The following is a 22600-nucleotide window of genomic DNA, read 5'->3' on the forward strand; positions in this document are numbered from 1 at the left end:
AGATTATCATTTCTGTTGCAAGATGATTATATTTTTTAAGTCAGGTAGCTAAATTTATCCATGCTTCTGAAAAGCTGAACAACACTTTCCTGGAGCTTTTTCAGATGGCGACTTTACTGCGACTTTACTTTGGGAGGGTGGGTGCGCATTCACGTATCTGCCAGATTTACCCCAAAGTTGGTGTAATATTTCAGAGAGCACTTCACAAACAATTTGGGTTTCCCCCTCCGTATTGGAACCTAGCCTGATTTATGTCGAGGGTTTTAAAAATCCTCTTTTTGCACTGGAGTATCCATTTTGCTGAGAACTCGCAGTAAAGCCTCGCGGTAAACCCTGCTGTCTGAAAAAGCTCGTGGCTACTGGACATGGATAATTTTGTAGTTATTTTACCTGTGCTATATCTAATGATGTTTCTTTTGTTTTTAGTTCTTGTAACTTTTTTTTTTCAATTGACCAATGGTCGTGCAGTAAGGTGCAACAAACTGTTCCCTGCACCAACACAAAAGCTGGGTAGTATTTTGTGCATGCAAAACCAGCCATGGACCAGCCATAATCAGGCAGGGAGGTCCTTGGACATGTTTGGACAGAAGAGCCTCCCTTTGGTGTCATGACTGAAGGTGTTTGCCCAGGGAATGGTGGTGGAGCCAGGGAACAGAGGCCCAGGTCCCCAGGGGCCTTGCAGCGCATGCAGCGCATGTGCCAGGGACACCCCTTGCATGTGACATCATGGCAACGTGGGTGTGGCCTGATTGACGTAAGGCCTGTGTAAGCCCTCGGGAGCACATTCCCAGCCAGCAAATGCTAGCTGGGAATGATCCCCAGAGGGTTTGTGTAGCCCCCTCTGTGGCTCGCAGCTGGGTTCAAAGAATCCATCCACTCAACGGTGGTTCCTCCCCTGCCTGGGGAGCAGAAGTTTCTGGGCCCATAGTTGCAAATTCCTGCCCCATCTCTGTGAACAGCTGCCACCGCCCCACCCAAACTGCATTCCTAGGAGTGTTCTCGCCAAGCTGGCCGTCTCTTACCCATTCTTGGAATTTTCAAACCAGAACCGGTCGCCGTCTCGCAGGCGAAGAAACTGGTCCTTGATGATGGCCCGGAAGAGGGATCTGTTTTTTTCCAACAGGGCCCCGGGCAGCAACTCCAGGCGGTCTGTATCATTGCCATACATGGCTGCCAAGTTCTCCAGAAGCTAGGAATAAATCAGAAGGTTTCTAGGGAAATCGGTGCAGAATCAGACTATGGGTATGGTGGTAGTTGTAGACCAACGGCATCTGGTGACCCAGGTTTGACAGCCTCCTCAGCCGAAGGAGGCTGAGGCAAATAGGAGATCCTTCGGGAGAGCCAAAATGGCCCCTGAAGTGAAACAGGGCTGCTGCTTCGCACAGGCCTGAGTCTCTGGGAATAAAATGTTGGCAGGATGGGAAAAGGGCTCTGGTCCCCAGAATCCAGACAGCCTGGGGAGAGATGAAGCCAAGTGCCTGTGAAATAGCACAGACTGCCCTTGCACCTGTGTATCGGTCCAGACTGTGGTGTGTGGCAGACACTGGACATAGGAACATAGGAAGCTGCCATATACTGCGTCAGACCATTGGTCCATCTAGCTCAGTATTGTCTTCCCAGACTGGCAGCAGCTTCTCCAAGGTTGCAGGCAGGAATCTCTCTCAGCCCTATCTTGGAGATGCTGCCAGGGAGGGAACTTCGAACCTTCTGCTCTTCCCAGAGCGGCTCCATCCCCTGAGGGGAAGATCTTACAGCGCTCACACTTCTACTCTCCCTTTCGTATGCAATCAGGGTGGATCCTGCTTAGCTTAAGGGGACAAGTCATGCTTGCTACCACAAGAGCAACTCTCTTCCCAGAGAGGAACTGCTTTCCTCTATACAGAAACAAGGCATTGCATTTTCTTTCCATCCCTCATCTAACAATGTAGACAGCTGTACACTGACGGAGACTGTTCCAAGTGCCTTCAGATGTTATATAGACCGAGTCTTTCTCCCACTGGGTAAATGGTTCCATTCAAACTAAAGGGTCGTCCACACGACCCTTTGGCTGGGAATAGGGAGGGTGATGGGGAGGGAAGGCAGGATCTTACCTACCTTCCCCCATATGACTGCTGTTCCTTCTCAGCCTCACTGCTCTGTGGTAAGTGGCCCGGAGATCTGGAGGCCAGGGGAAGCAAAGCCCAGCCTCCTGGAATCCCACAATGCACTGTGCAAGCGTTGCAGCAACTCCTAAGACTGGGTCACTCCTTCTCCCAACCTCTATCATTATAATATCTGCCAGCAGCCCAAAAGGAATGGCAGAGGATGGTGAGGGCGGAGGGCACACACGCACTCTCCTCCCTCACTTTTAGCCTGGGTTTCAAGCCTTGGCTACCAAGCTGAGGAGTGCCGGGATCAGGACCAATCCTGGCGATTCTCACAACCGTTTCGACCCAAGTAAGATTGCACTAGTATGGGTAAAGCTGGTTGTGAGAACGATCTCTAGGTCTAAATGTCTGGGATATAACATTTTAATAAATCCTCCCTTTTTTTGTTTTTGCTAAACATCCAGCCTGATATAGAGTTCTAGAGAACTCTCCATTTTGGGTTGGTCCTAATAAAGGGAGTGCCCAGATTGTGGTGTTTAGACCCCCTCCCGCCGCCCCGCATAATGGACCAACATAGGGACAACCTACAATTTCTGCAAGCTAGAACCCTCTTTGAATGTGTGAGAGTTCCGCTGTGCTCATGGTTACAGCTCCCAAAGTGGGGAGGAAGTCCCGCCCAGGTGCTGTCACTCATCCCCTGGAACTGGGTGCCCACGGTTACAGCACTGTTTGTGTGAAGAGGGAAGCACCGTAACCAAGGGCGTAGCTAGGAGAGAGGGGGCCTGTGTTCACCCCTCTCCTCTGAGGCCCCTCTGAGTGAGGGAGATAATGAAGAAAATAGGGAGGGTGAAGCTGGGTGGCCCTCAAGAGCTGGGGACCCTGGGTTCTTTGAACCCATCCGCTCTATTAAAGCTACATCCCTGGCCGTAACCATGATGGCCAGTGCTTCCATGTCCAAGGTTGCTGCACAAGCCATCCTTGTGAAGGCCTTCTGTCTTCAGAAAGGTCCTGCTGACATGGGACAAAGTGAGACCCATAATGCCCGGCACCACCCTTCCACCACCCAGGCACTATACCGTCTGGTTCTCCTTGAAGGACGTGGCATCAATTTTCTGCCACTCATCAACAGGATCGAGTTTGAAGAACTCCCTGGCTTTATTATAGGTGGATAATCCAAGGTCTCGCCCACGCTGGACCCAGCTGGCCACGAAGTCCGTGCGGGAGTACTTCAGTGCCCCATACCAGTAATCTGGAGAACAAACACAATCACGTCACGGCAAAACCCTAGAAATCTATCCCTGCCAGACACAGTCATGGCCTCTGCAATGTGCCCCTTCAGGCTGGGATCTTCAGTTATGTTCAGATCGGCATCCATTTCCGACTGAGCCTCATCCAGGAACTGAACTGAAAAGGGGAAATCCAGAGCATCCAGAGAGGCAACAGACAGCCTCCACAGAGGAGCAGGAATGACTGAATGATCCAATCACAATCCATGTAGAAACACAGTTTAATCGCCCATCCCCAGCGGAGTGTGACCAGGGCAAGCACTGTCTCTTTAAGAAGCAAGCCCAGAAGGCCTCAGGATGAGAAGGCCACGTGAACTGGAATACACAATTTCATCTTTGCAGGAGAAACCTGGGTAAATAGTTGGGCTTCTATGCTCTCCGCAGGGGCCTGATGAAAGAGTCAGGCATTCAAAGATATTCGTCCCCACCCACACACTAAAACGCATGGTCTAAGATTTATGCATTGGGATTTTCCACTTAGTTGTTAATTATAATTAGCTGCGTTCTCAGAAGAGGTCTGCTGTGTGCTGCTGTTTTCACCTGGCCAACTGCCGTAACAGCTAGAGATGTGCACAATTCAAATCAAAAATTCGCTTCAAATCGAATTTGATCCTGTTTTGGTGCCTTTTTTAACCAACCAGGGAGCCTGAATGGTTTAAAAAGGTGCCAAATGGCTCTTGAACTGAATTCAAATCGAATTTTGAAAATTCGATTCAGATTCAAATCTAATTGCCCTTTTATGGAGTGATTCAATTCAAATTTGAATCACTCGAATTGCCCAGATTAGAGTCAAAGCAATTTGAATCCGAATCTCTTTGCACACCACTAATAACAGCATGTCATGCAAAGAGACATGCAGCCCTCTTTATAGATGGGTGCTTTGGGCTCATGGGGTCCTTCTTGTGCAGACATTCATAAAACTACTTGCCAGCGACCAGTGCCTTGGCCCAGCAGGACATCCAGCACCACACAGATCTCCTTTACAATGTCATTTCTGAGATGGTAAGAAACAGCAGGACTCCTTTCTGAGCAGCAGGAGAGGATACCCACTGGCTCTAACCATCTCCATCTCTCAGTGAAACGACAGAAGACACACTTCTCTCCTAAGCCTGTGTGCCAGAAAAAGATCTGAGGGAAGAGAGGGGATTGATGGCAACCACAAATATTGGCCGACTAGTGTGCTAATCCTAAATTTGTGGACCCCTGTGGCACCCTAGCAGCTTTCTAGTAGGGTCCTCCAAATCTTGGGTCCCCAGATGTTGCTGGACCACAACTCCCACCATGGTTGTAGCACACCATCAGGCAAGATCGGGCTAGTTGTCTGAAGACTTGACAGCATTTCATTCCAGAGTAACTGGGCAACATGGGGAAATCTGTTCACTGCCCTTTACTGCTCTTTCAGAATGTGCAATGAGGATGAAGCCACTGAGATAGTCAATAAATAATAGTTTCAAGGAAGAAAAGAGCTCTACCTCTGAGATCTTCCACCACAATATTGTCTTCTCTCTCGGCAATTTGCAATCTCATCCCCAGCAGAAGCTCATCGATATCAACAGCTGTTCGGAGATTGGGATTCTGAACAGGACAGAAAGACATCAAGACTCTAAAGCATCAATGTGTTCTGAAGCTATAGCCAGTGGCAGCTCCATGCTGGCCAGGCAACACTTAGAATATCTCTGGCAGCATCTCCAGGTAGGGCTGGGGAAGACGCCTGCCTGGAACCTTGGAAAACCACTGCGACTCAGTGTAGACAATACTGAGCTAGATGGACCAAGGGTCTGACTTGGGATAAGGCAACTTCCTATAGAGAAACAGGCAATTCAGATGTTTTCAGCAATGGCCTGGTGAGCCAGGCTCACAGCCAATAGAAGCCAGTGATTTTTCCTACTGGAAATGTGCTCTGGGCCCAGATATTCCCCCTAAGGGATGGAGCTGCTCTGGGAAGAGCATCTAGGTTCCAGGTTCCCTCCCTGGCAGCATCTCCAAGATAGGGCTGAGAGAGATTCCTGCCTGCAACCTTGGAGAAGCTGCTGCCAGTCTGTGTAGACAACACTGAGCTAGATGGACCTATGGTAAGACTCAGTAGATGGCAGCTTCCTATGTTCCTATGGAGCCTTGCTGAAGTTCTGCATGCCCTACTCGTGTCACATGGGGCTCATATTACTAGAATCATGTATGATTCCATGCATGAATCATACATGATTCCATTCATGAATCCATTCATGTATGGACCCATGCATGAATCATGGAACCAACTACATGAATCATGGAATCAACTGCATGAATCATGGAACCAACTGCAACCCAGTAGTGTATTTCCATCCATCAAGCATTGGAACATGTCTCCTTTCCTAGAACATGTGCTCAGACGTTGCTCTCAGAAAGCCCCTGCAGAAGCTAAGTGACAAGTCCCACCTCTCGGCTCCAGTAGCTGTTGCACAGCCGGAGTGCTGGAGAGATGCTGCCGTCTGCGTTAATCACGTCTCGAAAACTGCAGTTCTGTTTCCTGAAAGAAAACAAAAAGGGGTGAGATGTCTCGGGCACTGTGTGTGGGAAGAGTGAGATAGGCGAGTCAAGAAGTAGAGTGTGGCAGTGGGGAGGAGGGCTGGTCTTGTGGTAGTGAGCATGAATCATCCCTTTTGCTAAGCAAGGTCCACCTTGGTTTGCATTTGGATGGGTGACTACATGTGAGTGCTTTGCTGCAAGATATTCAGCCCCATTCCTTAGGGAATGGGGCTGCAAGCGCAATGGTAGAGTATCTGCTTGCATGCCGAAGGTCCCAGGTTCACTTCCAGGCAGCATCTCCAGGTAGGGCTGGGAGAGACTCCTGCCTGAAACCTTGGAGTGCTGCTGCCAGTCGCTGTAGAAATACTGAGCTAGGTGGACCAAGAGTATACAGTGGCTTCCTATGTTCCTAGTCCAATAGGCTGGCACCATGCATCTGATCATGTAGACCAAGGATTCTCAACGTTGGGTCCCCAGATGTTATTGGACTTCAACTCCCATAATCCCCAACTAAAGGCCACTGGGGCTAGGGATTATGGGAGCTGAAGTCCAATAACATCTGGGGACCCAATGTTGACAATCCCTGATGTAGACTCTAGGTAACGTACTATCGTGAATGGCAGGGAATGCCCATTGGAATGCACGGCTTCCTTCCAAACAGCCATAGGAATGCACAGAAAATTCAAGGCATTCCATGGCCATTTGGAGGGAACCAGGGCATTTTAGTGGGCATTCATTTTAGGATGTCTTCACAATAGCAATCCATAGCACTAGCATTCTGACAGTCCCAGGTTTAATCCCTGGCAGCATCTCCAGTAGGGCTGGGAGAGACTCCTGTCGGAAACCTTGGATAAACTGCTGCCAATTACTGTAGACAATACTGAGACAGATGGACCAATGGTCGAAGGCAGCTTCCTACGTTCCTTTGATACTACACCCTCTGGCATAAGAACGCAACAGGGATGGGAGCAACCCACATCAAGCACCCTAAGATCCAAGATTGCCTATTGGGTTGCCTGTGCCGAGCAATCAGGATGGAACTCTTGTGCACAATCACTTCCTTGTTGTCTCCCCTGCCTATATGACTGGGAATTGGGATCATGCTCCTCTGCCGCCCCCAACATGTAGTGGCAGAACTACAGTAGCCAGATCATGAGAACCAGATGGACCAGTGGTGACCGCTAGCCAGATCATCAGAACTGGCCTTCAGTAACTCAGTGGCTTACATGTTCCTATACCCACAAAAGCGGCCACAATTACTGTTCTTACTCAACATAATTATAACAACTGATCTCGTTTTACTGTAATATTAATATATTATCTACACATACTTATATGTGCATATGTTACTTTACACATTCTACTTTGTAAAGTAATATTCATATTACTTTCAATTGTAGGACATAACACGTTTTTATCTTGCTGGGGCAAACAAGACAGATGTTTGAGGTGGTAGATAGATTATTCCCCCACAAGTCATGGGGCGGAAGTCTCTTGAATTGCGTAGGGAGCCACTCCACCCAAAAGGCTCGTTATGGAGAGCAGCATCCACGTGGTGGTGTTTAAAATGAGCATCTGAAGCTGCTTGTGCTTCAGACCATCGGTCCATCTAGCTCCGTATTGTCTACTCTGCCTGGCAGCAGCTCTCCAAGACCCCAGACCACTATTCCCTCTAACTGGGATTCCCAGATGTTGTCGACTACAACTCCCAGAATCCTCAGCTGCCATGGCTTTTGCTTGGGGTTTTCTGGAGTTGTAGTCCACCACATCTGGGAATCTCTGTTCAAGGGAACACTGCCCCAGACTCTGCTATTTCAGATTCTTCTTAACTGGAGATGGCAGGGATCCAGGGGGCCATCTGCGTCCAGGCAGGTGGTCTGCCATTGAGCTACGACCCCTTTGCTATGGCTCCCTTCCATAATCCATAATCCCATAATCCTCCCTTCCATAACCCATAATCCCCAGGCACAGTGGCCAATAGCCAGGGATTATGGGATTATGTAGGGATTATTAAGGGATTATGTAGGGATTATGTAGGCCAACATCTGCAGGAGGGCCAAAGCTGAGCAGTCCTGCCCTAGAAGAAATAGAAGGGCTGCCCTCATGAGGATAGGAGGCAGGGGTGTAGCTATAATTGAGCAGATCGGTTCAAAGAATACAGCCCCCCACCAGCATCTGGCAGCCCCCCAGTTCCACCCCTCACTATTTCCTTCATTATCTCCCTCCCTCCAAGGGGCCTCCGGGGAGAGATTAGCACATGAGGAATGAACTCCAATGGCCCACTCATCAGACTGATAGATGAGCCAATGTCTAAGTTGACTGAAAGAGAGGTATATTCCCTTCTTACCTCATGTAGACTCCAGAAGGGACCATGGTGCCTAGGAAGAGCGCTGAAGCCGTCAAGAATTCGGGAGAGATCCTGGGATCCCCATGCTGCTTGTAACCTACAACAGCAACAACACAGACCCTGAGCTCCAGGTCTCAAGGGACCATGAGAGTGGTAAATGCAGCTCCCCTTCTGGGTCTTATCATCTCTGGGAGTTCCAGCAAACTCTATGGCACTGGAGGAATCATCAAACCGTAGAATTTGAACTGATTGTAGCAGGGAAACCGCTCTAGTACATACGAAATCCTGACCTAGACAGGTTGCCTAGATATGATTTCAGACCATGTTTTCCATGAATATGTGGTGGGTGGGTGGGGGGAGAACAAGTGTTCCTATTAGAATTGCCATGTCCCCCGGAATTCCGTGTTTCACCCGGATTTTAAGCATCTCACCCAGATTGCTTAGCCCACCCAGATTTGCATGGATTTCAGCTTTCATTTAAAAAACAAACAAAAAACCCTAAACATTAGCCCTTGTAGAAGTGGAGTTACGGAGCAAAACATGCAGTCACTATTCTGCTCAAAAATTATTTTCAAGCCAATTGGCATAATATGCAAATCAGGCGCCCCGATTTGGAAAGCCAGGCGATGGCAATCCTAGTCCCTATTCATCCCTCCAAGTGGCTGCTGCTGCTGTTGTCCCTATGTGTTTCTTTTTAGATTGTGAGCCCCTTGTGGTATAGGCCTGAACCAGACTGAAGCCATGTTACCTTTCATATAAACTGTCTGTGTAAGGGGGGCCTAGGGGATTCCTTATAAGGAGTTGCTTTTCTGTACCAAGGAGGGCCAGGAGAGACTAGATAAGAAGGTGATGAGGTATTCACTTTAAAGTACATGCGCAGAAGTTAGCTGGAAATTTACTGAAAGTCCAGACAAAGGAAAGGGGCAGTATCTCCTAGGTTATAAATATGTCATGCTTGTAAATGAACGGAGTCTTGGACTTGAGCGTGAGCTATCCAAGACCTTTGCTACTGTAGAGCAAAATAAAGCCTTTTACATCCTTCTCAGCTGGTGAAGTGTTTTGGCTACTGACCCAGAAAAGAACCTCTCTTTGTTGGGGTACAACACTTGGGGACAGAGAAGCATTTCCAGGTCCTTTTTGTATCATATAGTTAGGGAGTCACCCCTGCTAACTGGGCTAAGAAGCACTATTTAAAGTGGCAATGCTCTGCTAGCAGCAGTTCCTCTTGTCTGTATCTTCCCCTGTGTTGCTGTGTTATTGTTCCTGACTGCTGCCCCACCCCTCCTACTAAGTTCCACATACATTGATACACCATCCAAACCCAGCACAGTGTCCCTCCAGTGGCTGTTGCTGGTGTCGTCCTTGTGCTTCTTTTTAAACTGTCCCGTTGCAGAATGGAAGGGCTGAATAAATTAAAGGTCTCTCCGAGAACAGGCCTGCTCAACTTTGCACCCCCACCCCAGCTGTTTTTGGACTATAATTCCCATAATCCCCAGCCACAGTGGCCAATAGCTAGGGATTATGGGAACTGTAGGCCAACATCTGCAGGAGGGCCAAAGTTGAGCAGTCCTGCCCTAGAAGAATCAGAAGGGCTGCCCTCATGAAAGTGGGAGGCAGGGGTGTAGCTATAATTGAGCAGGCCTGTTCTCGGAGAGACCTTTAATTAATTAAATTTAATTTCACAAACACTTGCTCTGTTATAATTGGGACCCTTGGGATCCCTTCCCTGCGACCATCCCCGCTACTTACCATTGTAAGGGGCGATGCTTTCATTTCCCAGGAAGACTGGCAGCCACTCATTCAGCACAATGTTCTAGAAAAACAAGAGGGAGGCTGTGAGACAAGACACACCTATGGCCGAGGAGTCACTTTCAGAGTTGCAGAGGGTCCCAGGTTCAATGCCTGGCAGCATCTCCAGGCAGGGCTGGGGGGAAACACTCCACCACCCTGCCCTCGCACCTGAAACCCTGGAGAACTGCTGCCAGCCAGGGTAGATAATACTAACATGAACGGATCCACCATTTGATTCCATGAGGCGAGTCTCACGATCAGTGAGACTCGCCTGAATGGGGTTTGCGGGGAGAACGGGCTCAGCCCACTCTCCCCGCAGACGATCCTTCCTGCAGCCCTGGGCGGCCGGATCAGCCACCCACACGACTGCTGGCTCCATCACGGAGCTGACGGGGGCGGCGGGGATCGGGGGATGCGCAGCCCCTGGAAGTTCCAGGGTACCCTGTGCAAGTACGTGGGGGCATCCTGGAGAGATCTCCAGGGCCGGGAGTCTTGTTTCAGCCTCCGGGCGGGGGTCTCCTCGTGTGTTGCCGTGGCACAGAGACGCGCCACAGCAATACACGACCAAATAGACAGGATTCCGCTAACCTTGTCTAAGGGGAGGGGGAATTAGGAGGGTTTGCTGCTGTGGTAGCACACGATCCTCCAAAACCGGGCTAGGCTCCCTTAGCCCACTTTGGGTGGATCGTGAGAACCTCCTCAATATAAGGTTTTTTTCAATCGGGTTTGGGAATGGGGCTGTAGCTCAGAGGTGGGGCATCCACTTTGCAGGCCCCAGGTTCACTCCCTGGCATCATAGAGGAAGAGCTGGTCTTGTGGTAGCAAGCAGAAGAGGGCAACCAAGATGGTCAGGGGCCTAGAGCACCTTCCTGTTGAGGCAAGGCTACAACACCTGAGGCTATTTAGTTTAGGGAAAAAAGACGACTGCGGGGAGACATGATAGAGGCCTATAAAATCATGCATGGTGTGGAGAAAGTGGAGAGAGAGAAATCCCTCTCCCTCTCACATAACGCTAGAACCAGGAGTCATCCCATGAAATTGATTGCCGGGAAATTTAGGCGCAGCAAACGGAAGTATTCTTTCACACAATGCATAATCCACTTGTGGAATTCTCTGCCACAAGATGTGGTGACAGCCAACAACCTGGATGGCTTTAAGAGGGGTTTGGATAACTTCATGGAGGAGAAGTCTATCAATGGATACTAGTCGGAGGGCTATAGGCCACCTCCAGCCCCAAAGGCAGGATGCCTCAGAGTACCAGTTTCAGGGGAGTAACAGCAGGAGAGAGGGCATGCCGTCAACTCCTGCCTGTGGCTTCCAGTGGCATCTGGTGGGCCACTGTGCGAAACAGGATGCTGGACTAGATGGGCCTCCTTGGGCCTGATCCTGCAGGGTTGTTTTTATGTTCTTATGACTTGTCCCCTTAGCTAAGCAGGGACTGCCCTGGTTGCATATGAAAAGGAGACTAGAAGTGAGACCACTGCAAGATATTCCCCTCAGGGGATGGAGAAGAGAATCTAGATTCCAAGTCCCCTCCCTGGCAGCATCTCCAAGATAGGGCTGAGAGAGATTCCTGCCTCCAACCTTGGAGAAGCTGCTGCCAGTCTGTGTAGACAATACTGAGCTAGATGGACCAAGGGTCTGACTCAGTATATGGCAGCTTCCTACGTTCCTATCTTCAAGTAGGGCTAGGACGGAACCACCTTCCATCTGAAACCCTGGAGAGACGCTGCCAGTCAAAGCAGACTATACAGAGCAAATCGGTCTGACTCAATAGAAGGCAGCTACCTATGGGGCTGTCTTTCCTTTCCACACCTCACCTGATAAACAGCAATGACCCATCTGCGCGCATGCTGGAAGAGGTCCTCATCTGACCAGCCACGGTGTTCTCTGGCAAGCTTTTCCGCGTGGAAGTTGTGGTAACGGAACCAAACAATGCTTACTGCTTGCAGAAACAGGTTTTCATTCGCTTTGGCGTTTCCAAAGTCTAGAAAGGGAATACAAGAGAGTCGTGAGAGAGCAAGAAAGTGAGGCTTCCCTGAAAGCAGACATCCAAATAGGAGGGGATTTTTTTTGAGGCTTTTTGCTGCTCTGTGAGATGCAAGGAAGAGCGATGTTGAGGCTCTGCACACGAACCGTGTGTAGAGCCTGGGAGGGTTCTGTTGGGAGAGCAGGCTTAGACCACTCTCCCCGCAGACGAGAAGACGCTCATTGCTGGGCGGCTGGATCAGCCGCCCACACGACTACCGGCTCCATCATGGAACCAGTCGGGAATGCAGAGATCGGGGGCTGCCCGGCCTCCGGAAGTCCAATTGATGTGTTTAGAAAACCAAAGAAACTCCATGTTTGCCCAGAATACCACATTCTAACTCAAAGTAACCCCAGCCCAGCTCAGGGACATCACGGCCTCTCATGATCAACGTCGTTATCTCTCTCCACTAAATTGTATCTTTGAAACTCGGTTCTCACAAGATTCTCACTGTTCTTTGCTGACAGTTAAAGAAAACAGGATGTAACCAAATAAGGAGTAATCACCAGATGAACAATGAATCATTCGCATGCGTACTAGATACTTAGTCCACCATTTTATTGCCACGTATACTATGTCTAGGGTGTCAGCATCCATTCTGTTGACTGTATAAAAGAACACCTCAAGCTGTAACCTATTTGTATTCAATGTGGAGCCATTAGTTATTGAATACCTTGCAAATGCAGTGCAATAAAGCCTCAAAAGAGATTCCCACTGAGTCTGTTTGATTGGCTAAAGGCGGACCCAGGGACGAACTGAATTCACATCACCAGGATGCCCTGCATGAGTGCATAGGGCATCCTGGGGAGACCCCCGACACCGGGAGGCTCATGTTAGCCTCCAGGCAGGGGTCTCCTCACAAGTCGCCACTGCCTGGAGCTGCGCCATGGCGACTCACAATCAGGAAAATGGGGTTAGCAGAGTGCTTGCTCTGCTAACCCCGTTTAAGGGGAGGGTTTCTTTGGCAGACTAGCCACCAGATAACCACTGGGCTCACCCACAAGCCCAGTGGTTCTCACGATGGGAGAAAACCGGGCTGGGCTCCTTTAGCCTGGTTTTCTCCCATTGTGAGAATAGCCTCGTTGGGTCAGAATCCAGCTTTTAGAACAACAACAACAACAACAACAAAGGCCATCAGGCTAAAGTACCAAGCATTTAGGTGTATTTTGTAATTTGGCCCTGGCACTGCACCAGGGGGCACTTTCAAACAAGTAATCCTCCTCGTGCATGCTAGAGCCCGTTCAGTACTATGACGACTGTACCACCTAACCCCCACATGCCTGCTTGCCCAAGTGAGATTGGCTGTTTGCACTGAAGCACTCAGAAACACACTTGGTACCGGGCTGTCATTTTTTAAGCTTGTAAAGAAATCTACAGATGGGGAGCCCTGAAATGACGCAACCTAGAAATCCTGTCTCCGGTTTTCATAAGCGGTGGTCTCAGGCTGAGAGAGAAGCTGCACCCCGCAGCCCTCCTTACCAAAGATCCCTCGTGTTCCACCCTGTCCTGTCGACGGATCCAACGCCTTCCACATTACGCCGGTTGCCTTGGTCTCCTTTGGGAAGCCCGGCTCGGTTCCAGAAAGCAGCATCCCGCCTGTGAAGCTTCTCAGAGAATCACTCCAGGAATGCGAGGGGCCGTAAATGGCGCTGCCGTCCAGCCAACCGGTCACTCCGTTGTTCTGATTAGAGATTGTGAGGGAAAGAATGAGAGAGATGGAGTCGGTGGGAATAGTTCCGAGGGGTGGTCCTTTCATGAGGGGAGGTGGGGTGAACACCCACTGTAACTTCCAGAGGTCTCTGTGATAATGTAAGGATCTCAGGGGGAAAAAAAGCCGATTCACGGGTGGGAATAGTTCCTGGAGTCAAGCCCATCTAGGTGGGGCTTGCGTTGGCTGCAGAACAGTGGCCCAAAGCACTTCACGGCAGTTGTGCTGGTGGGCAGCTTCTTTCTTGACAATGCAATGTGGGACAGCCCTCAAAACGAGAAGGCTGCGTGAGATGACAGAAGCAGGGGAACAATTTCTGTTTTTTGCAGCAGACGCCTATGTGAGTGGTTTGGCCTGTACAATTTCCCCAGAACCCTGAATAGTTCCAGGCCCAGATGAACAAGAAAATAGACAGTCTGGAGATAAACTGTGCTTCCCCACTCTCCCACCAATCTAAGCAGGGGCGGCTCACCCATGAGGCAAGGTTGGGTGATGGCCTCAGGCAGGGAGTGCCCCCTGCCTGCCCTGGTGATGTTTTTGGTTTATCTGTTCCTTGATCCAGGCCAGCATTTGAATGGTGCTTTAGTTACTTTTATTCCAGTCCTGGAGTAGAGGCGGGGCTAACAAACAGCCAGCAGCAAGAGCACCGAAAGTGCAGTCTGCACTTGCCTCTCTGTACATAATACCTGTCTCATTCAACCGTTAATATTCCTGATTCAATTCCACTGTCTTGACCTTGCATACCACAACTCTCCTCTCTGGATCCTACAGCCCCCACACCGTGGGCATTACCCACCTGTCTGGGGTAGCCGCCCAGCCTCACTCCTCTGCCACCCAAGTTCTCTGGTCGGCCCATCCTCCCCTGCCCTACCCATCAGGTTAGGGGCCATCGTGCACTTTTTTTGTGCTGTACCCTCTTGTCCTTGCCCCAGAGGTGCACCTAGGTAATTTTGGAGCCTGGACTAAAGGCCATTTGAGCCCCTCCCCCTGCAAGTTAAGCATCATCCCCCTACACACACACACACACACACACACACACACACACACACACACTCTTTTTATTTTTAACATGTGGGTTCTTGAGGGCACAAACGGCAACTGAATTCACAAGAAAGTAAAAATATAAAACAGCTATATTTCTACAAGTTTGCATTAGCAGAAACATCTCCATGTTTCTAACCCAACTTAACACACGTCCCCTTTTCTCTGGAATTGCAGCCTTCTGTACACACTTCTTCATAATGGAGAACAGAGGCGCAACTCGGTAATTTTGAAGCCTGGATCGACCATTTCAACACGCAACTTAACCCTTTTCCTCTGGAATTGCTCCAAAGTCCAGGGGTAAGAGCGCCTCTGCCTTTCCACCGAGTGACCATGCTGCTCCTTGCTTTATTAAGAAGCTTCTGCTGCCTCCAGTTTTGCTGCCCCATTAAGAGAGGGGCTGCGGCAGCAAGAGATCGGGCAGTGGAACTGTACGCAGTGAGGGCTCCCCAATACAGCAAGGAAGAGTCAGCAGTGGCACATGCTAGCCTCAAGACAAGGATGGAGTGCTTGCTCCTCCTTGCTGGATCAGGCAGCTTGTACTGCCTCCTGTAGCAATTGACTAGTGAAATGATCCAGCAAGAAGTGGCCAAGGCGCTTTCTAGACTAGCTGCTCAGCAGCAGCAAAATATGCCTCCGTTCAGGCAAGCAACATTCAAAACGTAAACAGCAGGGGGAGCAGCAACCAACAATCCAAAAAAAAACACAGCAACTTTTTCACGCCGGATATACAACGTCCTAGCTCTATATTGCAATGCTTAAAATTAGAAACAAGGCATTGGAAATGTGAACAGCTCCCTGCTGTCTGTGTAGGGCAGGGATTCTCAACGTTGGGTCCCCAGATGTTATTGGACTTCAACTCCCATAATTCCCAGCCCCAGTGGCCTTTGGTTGGGGATTATGGGAGTTGAAGTTCAACAACATCTGGGGACCCAAGGCTGAGAATCCCTGGTGTAGGGACTGTGGTGTTGCGACGCAGGAAGTGTGGAAGCACACTTCCGAGATACGTCCTGACCCCATTGTAGGGGCTAGTCCGGAAAGCGCCCTGGCCGCCTGGGACAAGGGCAGAGGTGCACTTAGGTGATTTTGGAGCCTAGACCTAAAGGCCTTTTGGAGGTCCCCTCCCTGCCCCCACTGCTGCACAGGGAGGAGGAGCAGGCCCGGCTGCCCCACCACCATCACAACAGGAGAGCAGGCGGGCGGGCAGAGCAGGCCCAGCCACGGTGGCGGCTGGTGAGGCTGGGCAGGGTGAGAAAAGCTGCTGGGCAGACAGCACCTTCCCCCCTGGCAATCTTCGGAGCAACTGGAGACCCCTCAGCAGTGTTCTCTCTAGTTTTTTTCATCTGTGTGCGAATGAGTTTTGTTCTGGGTTGGGGTATCAAGGCACTGTGTGTGCACACAGGCATTCAGAGTGGGGCCTTCCCGATTCCACCTGAGCGGGATCTAAAATTGACTAAGCGGACATCGAAAAACACGCAAGGGCATGCACACACAGAGGGAACACTCGCTGCCCGCCCCCCAGGCCGGTCCAAAGAGTGCCAGTGGACAATGGCAGAGCGCATGCCCAAAGCGGAGTGTGTAGTGGTCCCGAGCCTGTGGGGTGAGCACCAGGCTTGCATGCTTGCCCGGGAGGCATGTTATGGGCTTGTTTGGGGGACCAGAGAGAATGAAGCTCTGGCACTGAATCTTCATTTGTATGCACTCAGCTTTCCCAGCCAGCAATAAGGAGCAGGGTGATTAGAAGAGGGAAGCTGTGTGGAAATGCCCTGATGTGGCACAGCCAGATGCTCAAGGTACCTTACCTGCTCCCGGGGGCTATTGGGACTCTGGCCTGTTCCAGGAGTCCACTGCATGCGCTGGAAGGGCAGGACGATATCACCTGTTCCCGAACGGTCAAATATGGGATCACCTTGAGGGATGGGTATGTTTAGGAATTCAGCAGGGCAGCCGGGATTCTCACTCTCCAAAATCTCCGAGAGGACATGGAAGCCTGTGAAACAGCCAGAGAGTGACAGCGGAACAGGCATCACATCCAAAGAATCACAACACCTCTGGGGAAGGACTGTAGTTCACCTGCTTACCATGCAGAACCAGGTGCAATCCCTGGCAGCATCTCCAGGCTCTTGCCTGAAACCTTGGACAGCTGCTGCCAGTCAGAGTAGCCGATACCGAGCTAGACGGACCAATTGTCTGACTCTGTAGAAGGCAGCTTCCTATGTAATCTAATGACATTCAGTTCAAGAAACTCACAGGGGAATCTGAACAGAATCCACATTCAATGAATGACACCCTGTGATGGCTACTAAATGTTACAGCTGCCTTTGCCCACAATTTGCTTATATCCATCCCAGACACAAGCCATCAGCTAATCGTATTTGGGCAGGAGAGCCAGTCTTGGGGTAGCGAGCATGAATTGTTCTCTCTGCAAAGCAGAGTCACCCTGGTTTGCATTTGGATGGGTAACTATATGTGAGTGCTGTCTGAGATCATATACCCCTAAGAGGAGGGGACCACACCACAGTATCCGCTTCCATGCAGAAGGTCCCAGGTTCACTCCTTGGCATCTCCAGGTTGGACAGGGAAAGACTCCTACCTGAAACCTTGGAGAAGCTGCTGCCAGTCTGCAGACAGTATCTGAGCTAGATGGACAGAAGGTCTAACTCGATAGAAGACAGCTTCCTGTGTTCCTATATTCCTTACCTCCTCAAGGGGCAGCTGAAATCTGGCCCTTGAAATATTGCCCCTTGAAATACTGATCTCAGGCAATTAGCCAGTGGGATTCCCTGCAAGACGGGGAGATATTCTTTTGTGCATCAACCTGAGTGATGTTGAATAATCTGCACATAACCTCTGTGCATCTCTTTTATGACCCACATTGAGACTTGATGGAACAAAAAGGTAAAGACCTTTTTTTCACTTAGGCCTTTTAAATTTTGATTTTTAAATTTATTTTATTTAATTTAACCGATTTTAAAAGAGTTTTTAAACTGCCTTGTATTGTATTTTCTTTCTCTACCCCCCCCCCACCGCCCTGGCCCTGCTTTTATTTAATGTGTTATGTGTTTTTAATTTCACGTTTTATGCTCCGTTGGGAGTCACCCAGAACACAATTTGTTATGGGGCAGCTAACAAATAACGTTTATTAATTATTATTGAAGATTTCCTCTCAACTGGTGTCCAGGACAGGTTCTGAATCAGTGAACTTTGAGATAACTTTCACAATTCCTTTCCTCTTCTTCCACTCCCTCATCAGGAGTTGTGGTTTCGGAGAAATCCACAGCCCATTGGGGTGTATGCCAAGGGATTAAGCTGTAGGTATGACTCAAACAGAAGTAAACATATAATAGCATGCAAGAAATCAGGGGTGCCCAGTTTTTGCCAGCAAATAAAATGAAACCATGGCGAAATGGCCTAAGTGGCCAAAGAACTCATGGGCTGGAGCTTAAATCCTTAAGGAGAAGTAGAGACCACAGCTATCATGAAAAGCCACCAAACCCAGCGATCAAGGGGGCAACTAATCTCCTTGGGGTTAACACTGTAATTCAAGTGGATGAGAGAGAGGAAGAGAAAGATGACCACAGCGCTGCAAGAATTACAGTCTTCGTAATTCTGCACACCTGTGCTAATCCCCTATAAGAACATAAGAACAGCCCTGCTGGATCAGGCCCAAGACCCATCTAGTCCAGCATCCTGTTTCACACAGTGGCCCACCAGATGCCTCTGGGGAGCCCACGAGCAAGAGGTGAAGGCATGCCCCCTCTCCTGCTGTTGCTCCCCTGTAACTGGTATTGAGAGGCATCTTGCCTCTGAGGCTGGAGGTGGCCTATAGCCACCAGACTGGTAGCCACTGATAGACCTGTCCACCATGAATCTGCCTAAGCTCCTTTTAAAGGCATCCAAGCTGGTGGCCATCACCACATCCCATGGCAAAGAATTCCATAGATTAATAAGAACAATATGCCCCATCATTCTGTGATCAGAAACCTCAGAATGCTGTAAGCAGAAGGGATTAGGGCTATTGCTGCATGGGGTTTCAAACTGCGGCCCCCACAGCTGGATTACAACTCTCATCATCCCCAGTAGCCAGGATGATGGGAATTGCAGGCCAGCATCTGCAGGAGGGCCACAGTTTGAGACCCCTGATTTAAACAGAGCTGTGAGGAGAGAGAGCTGTCGCTTTGTGGTAGAACTCTTGCCTTGCATATCTGAGGGCTGAGATTCAATCCCATAGATCTTCAACATCTCAGGCAGCAAAGGGCTTGAGAAGCCAGAATCAGTATGGTGGACTTTACTGTACTGTGGGTGAAGATATAAAAATCTGGTACACAAGAAGCTGCCATATACTGAGTCAGACCCTTGGTCCATCTAGCTCAGTATTGTCTACACAGACTGGCAGCGGCTTCTTCAAGGTTGCAGGCAGGAGTCTCTCTCTCTCTCTCTCTCTCTCTCTCTCTCTCTCTCAGCCCTATCTTGAAAATGCCGGGGAGGGAACTTGGAACCTCCTGCATGCAAGCAGGCAGGTGTTCTTCCCTGAACGGCCCCATCCCCCTAAGGGGACTATCTTACAAGGCTCACACATGTAGTCTCCCATTCACATGCAACTAGGGCAGGCCCTGCTTAGCAAAGGAAACAAGTCCTGCTTGCAACCACAAGACCAGCTCTCCTCCCTTCAAATGATGGAAGGTTGTCTCTTAATTGCTGTCAGCTTACCAAAGAACACCCCCAGCACTGTGATGTTGCTGAGAGAGTCAAATCCCGAGTCGCCTCGCGCCACCAAGTCGCTGAGTCTCCGTGGATTGGGAGCATGCGGCTCCTGCAGTGCCTGATATACCCCGTCAGCGTAGTTTGCAGGCAGCAGCCGCGAGAGCCGCGATCCTAAGTAGGAAATCAACATGTCAAGTTGAGGCAGGGCTTTGGGATTAGCACAAAGCATGTTAGAAGGAACTGGGATATTTTGGGGCAAGTTAGGGGCATTTCTGAAAGCAGACTCTGTAGAATCCAAGGGAAAGAGTCGTGGTATGCAAAGGCAGTGGAGTGGAATCATCAGGAATATTAATCGCTTAATGAAATAGATATTATGTGCAGAGAGACAAGTGCAGACTGCTTTTCCGTGCTCTTGCTGCTGGCTGTTTGCTAGCCCCACCTCTTGTCCTGACTGTTAGCCCTGCCTCTATTCAGTGCTCTTGCTGCTGGCTGTTTGTTAGCCCCGCCTCTGTTCCAGGACTGGAAATCAAGTAACTCAAGGCCCATTCAAAAGCTGGCCTGGATCAAGGAATGGATTAACCAAAAACACCACAGACCTATCACTCAACTGCAACACTGAGGTTGTCCCATTCCACCCTGAGGGCAGGGATTCTGCTTTTTAAAGGCCAGAGACACATATATCCAGTGAGGAGTCTGCAGGGCAATTCTGAGGGTAACAGAATCAGGCATGTTGCCACTTTTTCTATGAGTGTAGCCATAAGCAAATTTTCAAGTTGATATATAATATACCCACTGGCCAGAGAGCATCTCCTATTATAAGGCCATATTTTTACAAAGCCCTTAAATATTATAGTGTCTGAGATGTGCAAAAGACATCGGTACCAGATTAAGAAATGATGTTGAAAAATTCATCTCTTCAATAAAAACATATAAGATGAAATTATTGTTTGCTGTAGCAATTTTTAGCAACCACAAAAGTCAGCAAAATACTGGCATGCAGACAAAATAATTCATGAGTAATCCTATTCAAATTAATGGGACAAATTCATCATGCCAAATTTGTACCGTTAATTTCTTTGGGAATACTCATGAATAATTTCGTCTGGACGTAGTCAGCCAATGTATTTTGCTGACACTCTTTTGCTAAAAACTGCTAGCACATAAAATGGTTTTAGGTTATTTTTTCTCTTTGTTTTGTTTTATTCTGTTTTGTTTTCTGGCCTTGGACCCTAATAAATTTCATTCATTCATTTAGGTTATATGTTTCTATTTCAGAGAAAAGAAGATCTAAAGGTTTTTTAAAAAGCAGAAAACGGATGAGGGGGGGAAAGGACAGTCTTATAAACTTCCTCAATAATATAATTCAGAGGCTAATCATTGCTGATCCAGAAAAAGGTGGCTATCTTATCTGTGCTACTTGAGGGTGAAATCTCAGGACTATTGCAAGGGTGTTCCATTAAGCCTTGATTTCTATACAGGAACACAGGAAGAGGTGACCATTAATTTGTTCAGTTGTTATTTGGCCTGTGACAGGGGTTCTTCTCCTTGGGTCCGAAGATGTTGTTGGACTACAACTCCCAACAGCCCAGCCACAATAGCCTTTGGCCCTATAAGATACTACCAGAGATGAGATCAGGAGGAGGTCTGTGGTTCACATACCATCCTTCCTTCCTTTTGAGTTCTCTTTCATTTGGGGAAACTCTGACACGCTTTTTAAAAAACCTGCTAGAGTATTAAATGGTTTTAGATTATTTTCCTCTCTCTCTTTGGTTTGGTTTTGTTTTCTCATCTTGGACCCCAGTAAATTCCATTCATTCATTTCAGTTATATTCAGTGTTCGCTCTAAGAGGGATTCCCAGATGTTGTTGACTACAACTCCCAGAATCCCCAGCTGTAGCCGTTTTTGCTTGGGGATTATGGGAGTTGTAGTCAACAACATCTGGGAATCCCTCTTCGAGGGAACACTGGTTATATGTTTCTCTTTCAGATAAAAGAAGGTTTTTAAAAAGTAGAAGATGGATTAGGAAAAAAGGAGAGTCTTATAAACTACCTCAATAATATAATTCAGAGAGTGAGTTCCCCTTCATTTGGGAAGATGGTAATAACTGAGCTGGGAAGCATGAACCATTAAGCCACTTGGGCTTTCTCTTTCTGCCAATTTAAACCCACGCCCACCATCCTGCTAGTTTTCTCTGTTCTCTCCCCGGCACGCAAAGCCATCTAGGCCTCCCTTTTCAAGAAGCTGTTCTGCCTCTCTGCACACTGAATGACCAGCAGCTTGCCTGCTTAGCAGCGGAGTACAAACCAACCGGCAGGAGCAGCGGCATTTGCAACAGCCCGCCCCGCCTGACACTCTCAATGCAGCTCTCACCTGCCGAGTTGTGTGTGTGAAACATGAGGTTGTTGTACCAGCCGTCATAGCGCTGAATTTCCCAGGGGAGATTCGCCTGGGCCCCTGAAAGTGAAGCACAAAAAGAACCACACACAGTCACATTTTGGAGAGGGGAATTTTCATGGAATTTGGTCAGTTCGCACAGATCAGTTGGCATGTTCATGTGTGAGGGCAGCGCCCCACAGTGGCCACAGCATGAGCTGCAACGGCACGCTCGGGAGCAGCCACCGTGGAGGAGGTGGCACAAGACCAGGTGTGTGTGTGTGTGTGTGTGTGTAGAGGAAGTTGTGGGGGGTGGGGATGGAAAGGAGTCTAACTAGAGGGACTCTGTGTGTGTGTGTGTGTGTGTGTGTGTGTGTGTGTGTGTGTGGATGTGTGTGGTGCAACCAGGGCAGACCCTGCTTAGCAAAGGGGCCAATTCATGTTCTCCGCTACTTGGCAAAGATGCAACAAGAAACTATTATTAGTTTGTTATTATTTACATTTTATATCCCACTCTTCCTCCAAGGAGCCTAGAGCGGTGTACTACATACTTAAATTTCTCTTTCACAACAACCCTGTGAAGTAGGCTAGGCTGAGAGGGAAGTGAGTGGCCCAGAGTCACCCAGCAAGTCTCATGGCTGGATGGGGATTTGAACTCGGGTCTCCCCGGTCCTAGTCCGGCACTCTAACCACTACACCACTCTGGCTCTCTAATACTGTATTTACCT

At 49.1% G+C, this 22600-nt stretch overlaps 1 protein-coding gene across 2 annotated transcripts in view; it reads right to left on the minus strand.

Moving 5' to 3' along the window:
• Positions 1-19622, minus strand: part of LOC128335217 (dual oxidase 2-like) — a 49470-nt gene extending 29848 nt beyond the window's left edge. Inside the window, exons 1-10 of one of the 2 annotated variants that reach the window (XM_053273230.1) lie at positions 19505-19622; positions 16597-16784; positions 13525-13726; positions 11837-12003; positions 9975-10038; positions 8226-8322; positions 5789-5879; positions 4846-4948; positions 3164-3336; positions 1023-1189 (exon numbers count right to left, since the gene is read on the minus strand). In XM_053273230.1, coding sequence (XP_053129205.1) covers positions 1023-1189; positions 3164-3336; positions 4846-4948; positions 5789-5879; positions 8226-8322; positions 9975-10038; positions 11837-12003; positions 13525-13726; positions 16597-16647 — 1115 coding nt within the window. In that variant the 5' untranslated portion in view covers positions 16648-16784; positions 19505-19622. Of the gene's footprint in view, positions 1-1022; positions 1190-3163; positions 3337-4845; positions 4949-5788; positions 5880-8225; positions 8323-9296; positions 9448-9974; positions 10039-11836; positions 12004-13524; positions 13727-16596; positions 16785-19504 lie in introns of those variants that run through there. The other variant, XM_053273228.1, reaches the window with a different exon arrangement.
• Positions 19623-22600: the final 2978 nt, after the last annotated feature.

The sequence above is a fragment of the Hemicordylus capensis genome, chromosome 10 (genome assembly GCF_027244095.1).
Source record: "Hemicordylus capensis ecotype Gifberg chromosome 10, rHemCap1.1.pri, whole genome shotgun sequence".
In the NCBI taxonomy this organism is placed as follows: domain Eukaryota; kingdom Metazoa; phylum Chordata; class Lepidosauria; order Squamata; family Cordylidae; genus Hemicordylus; species Hemicordylus capensis.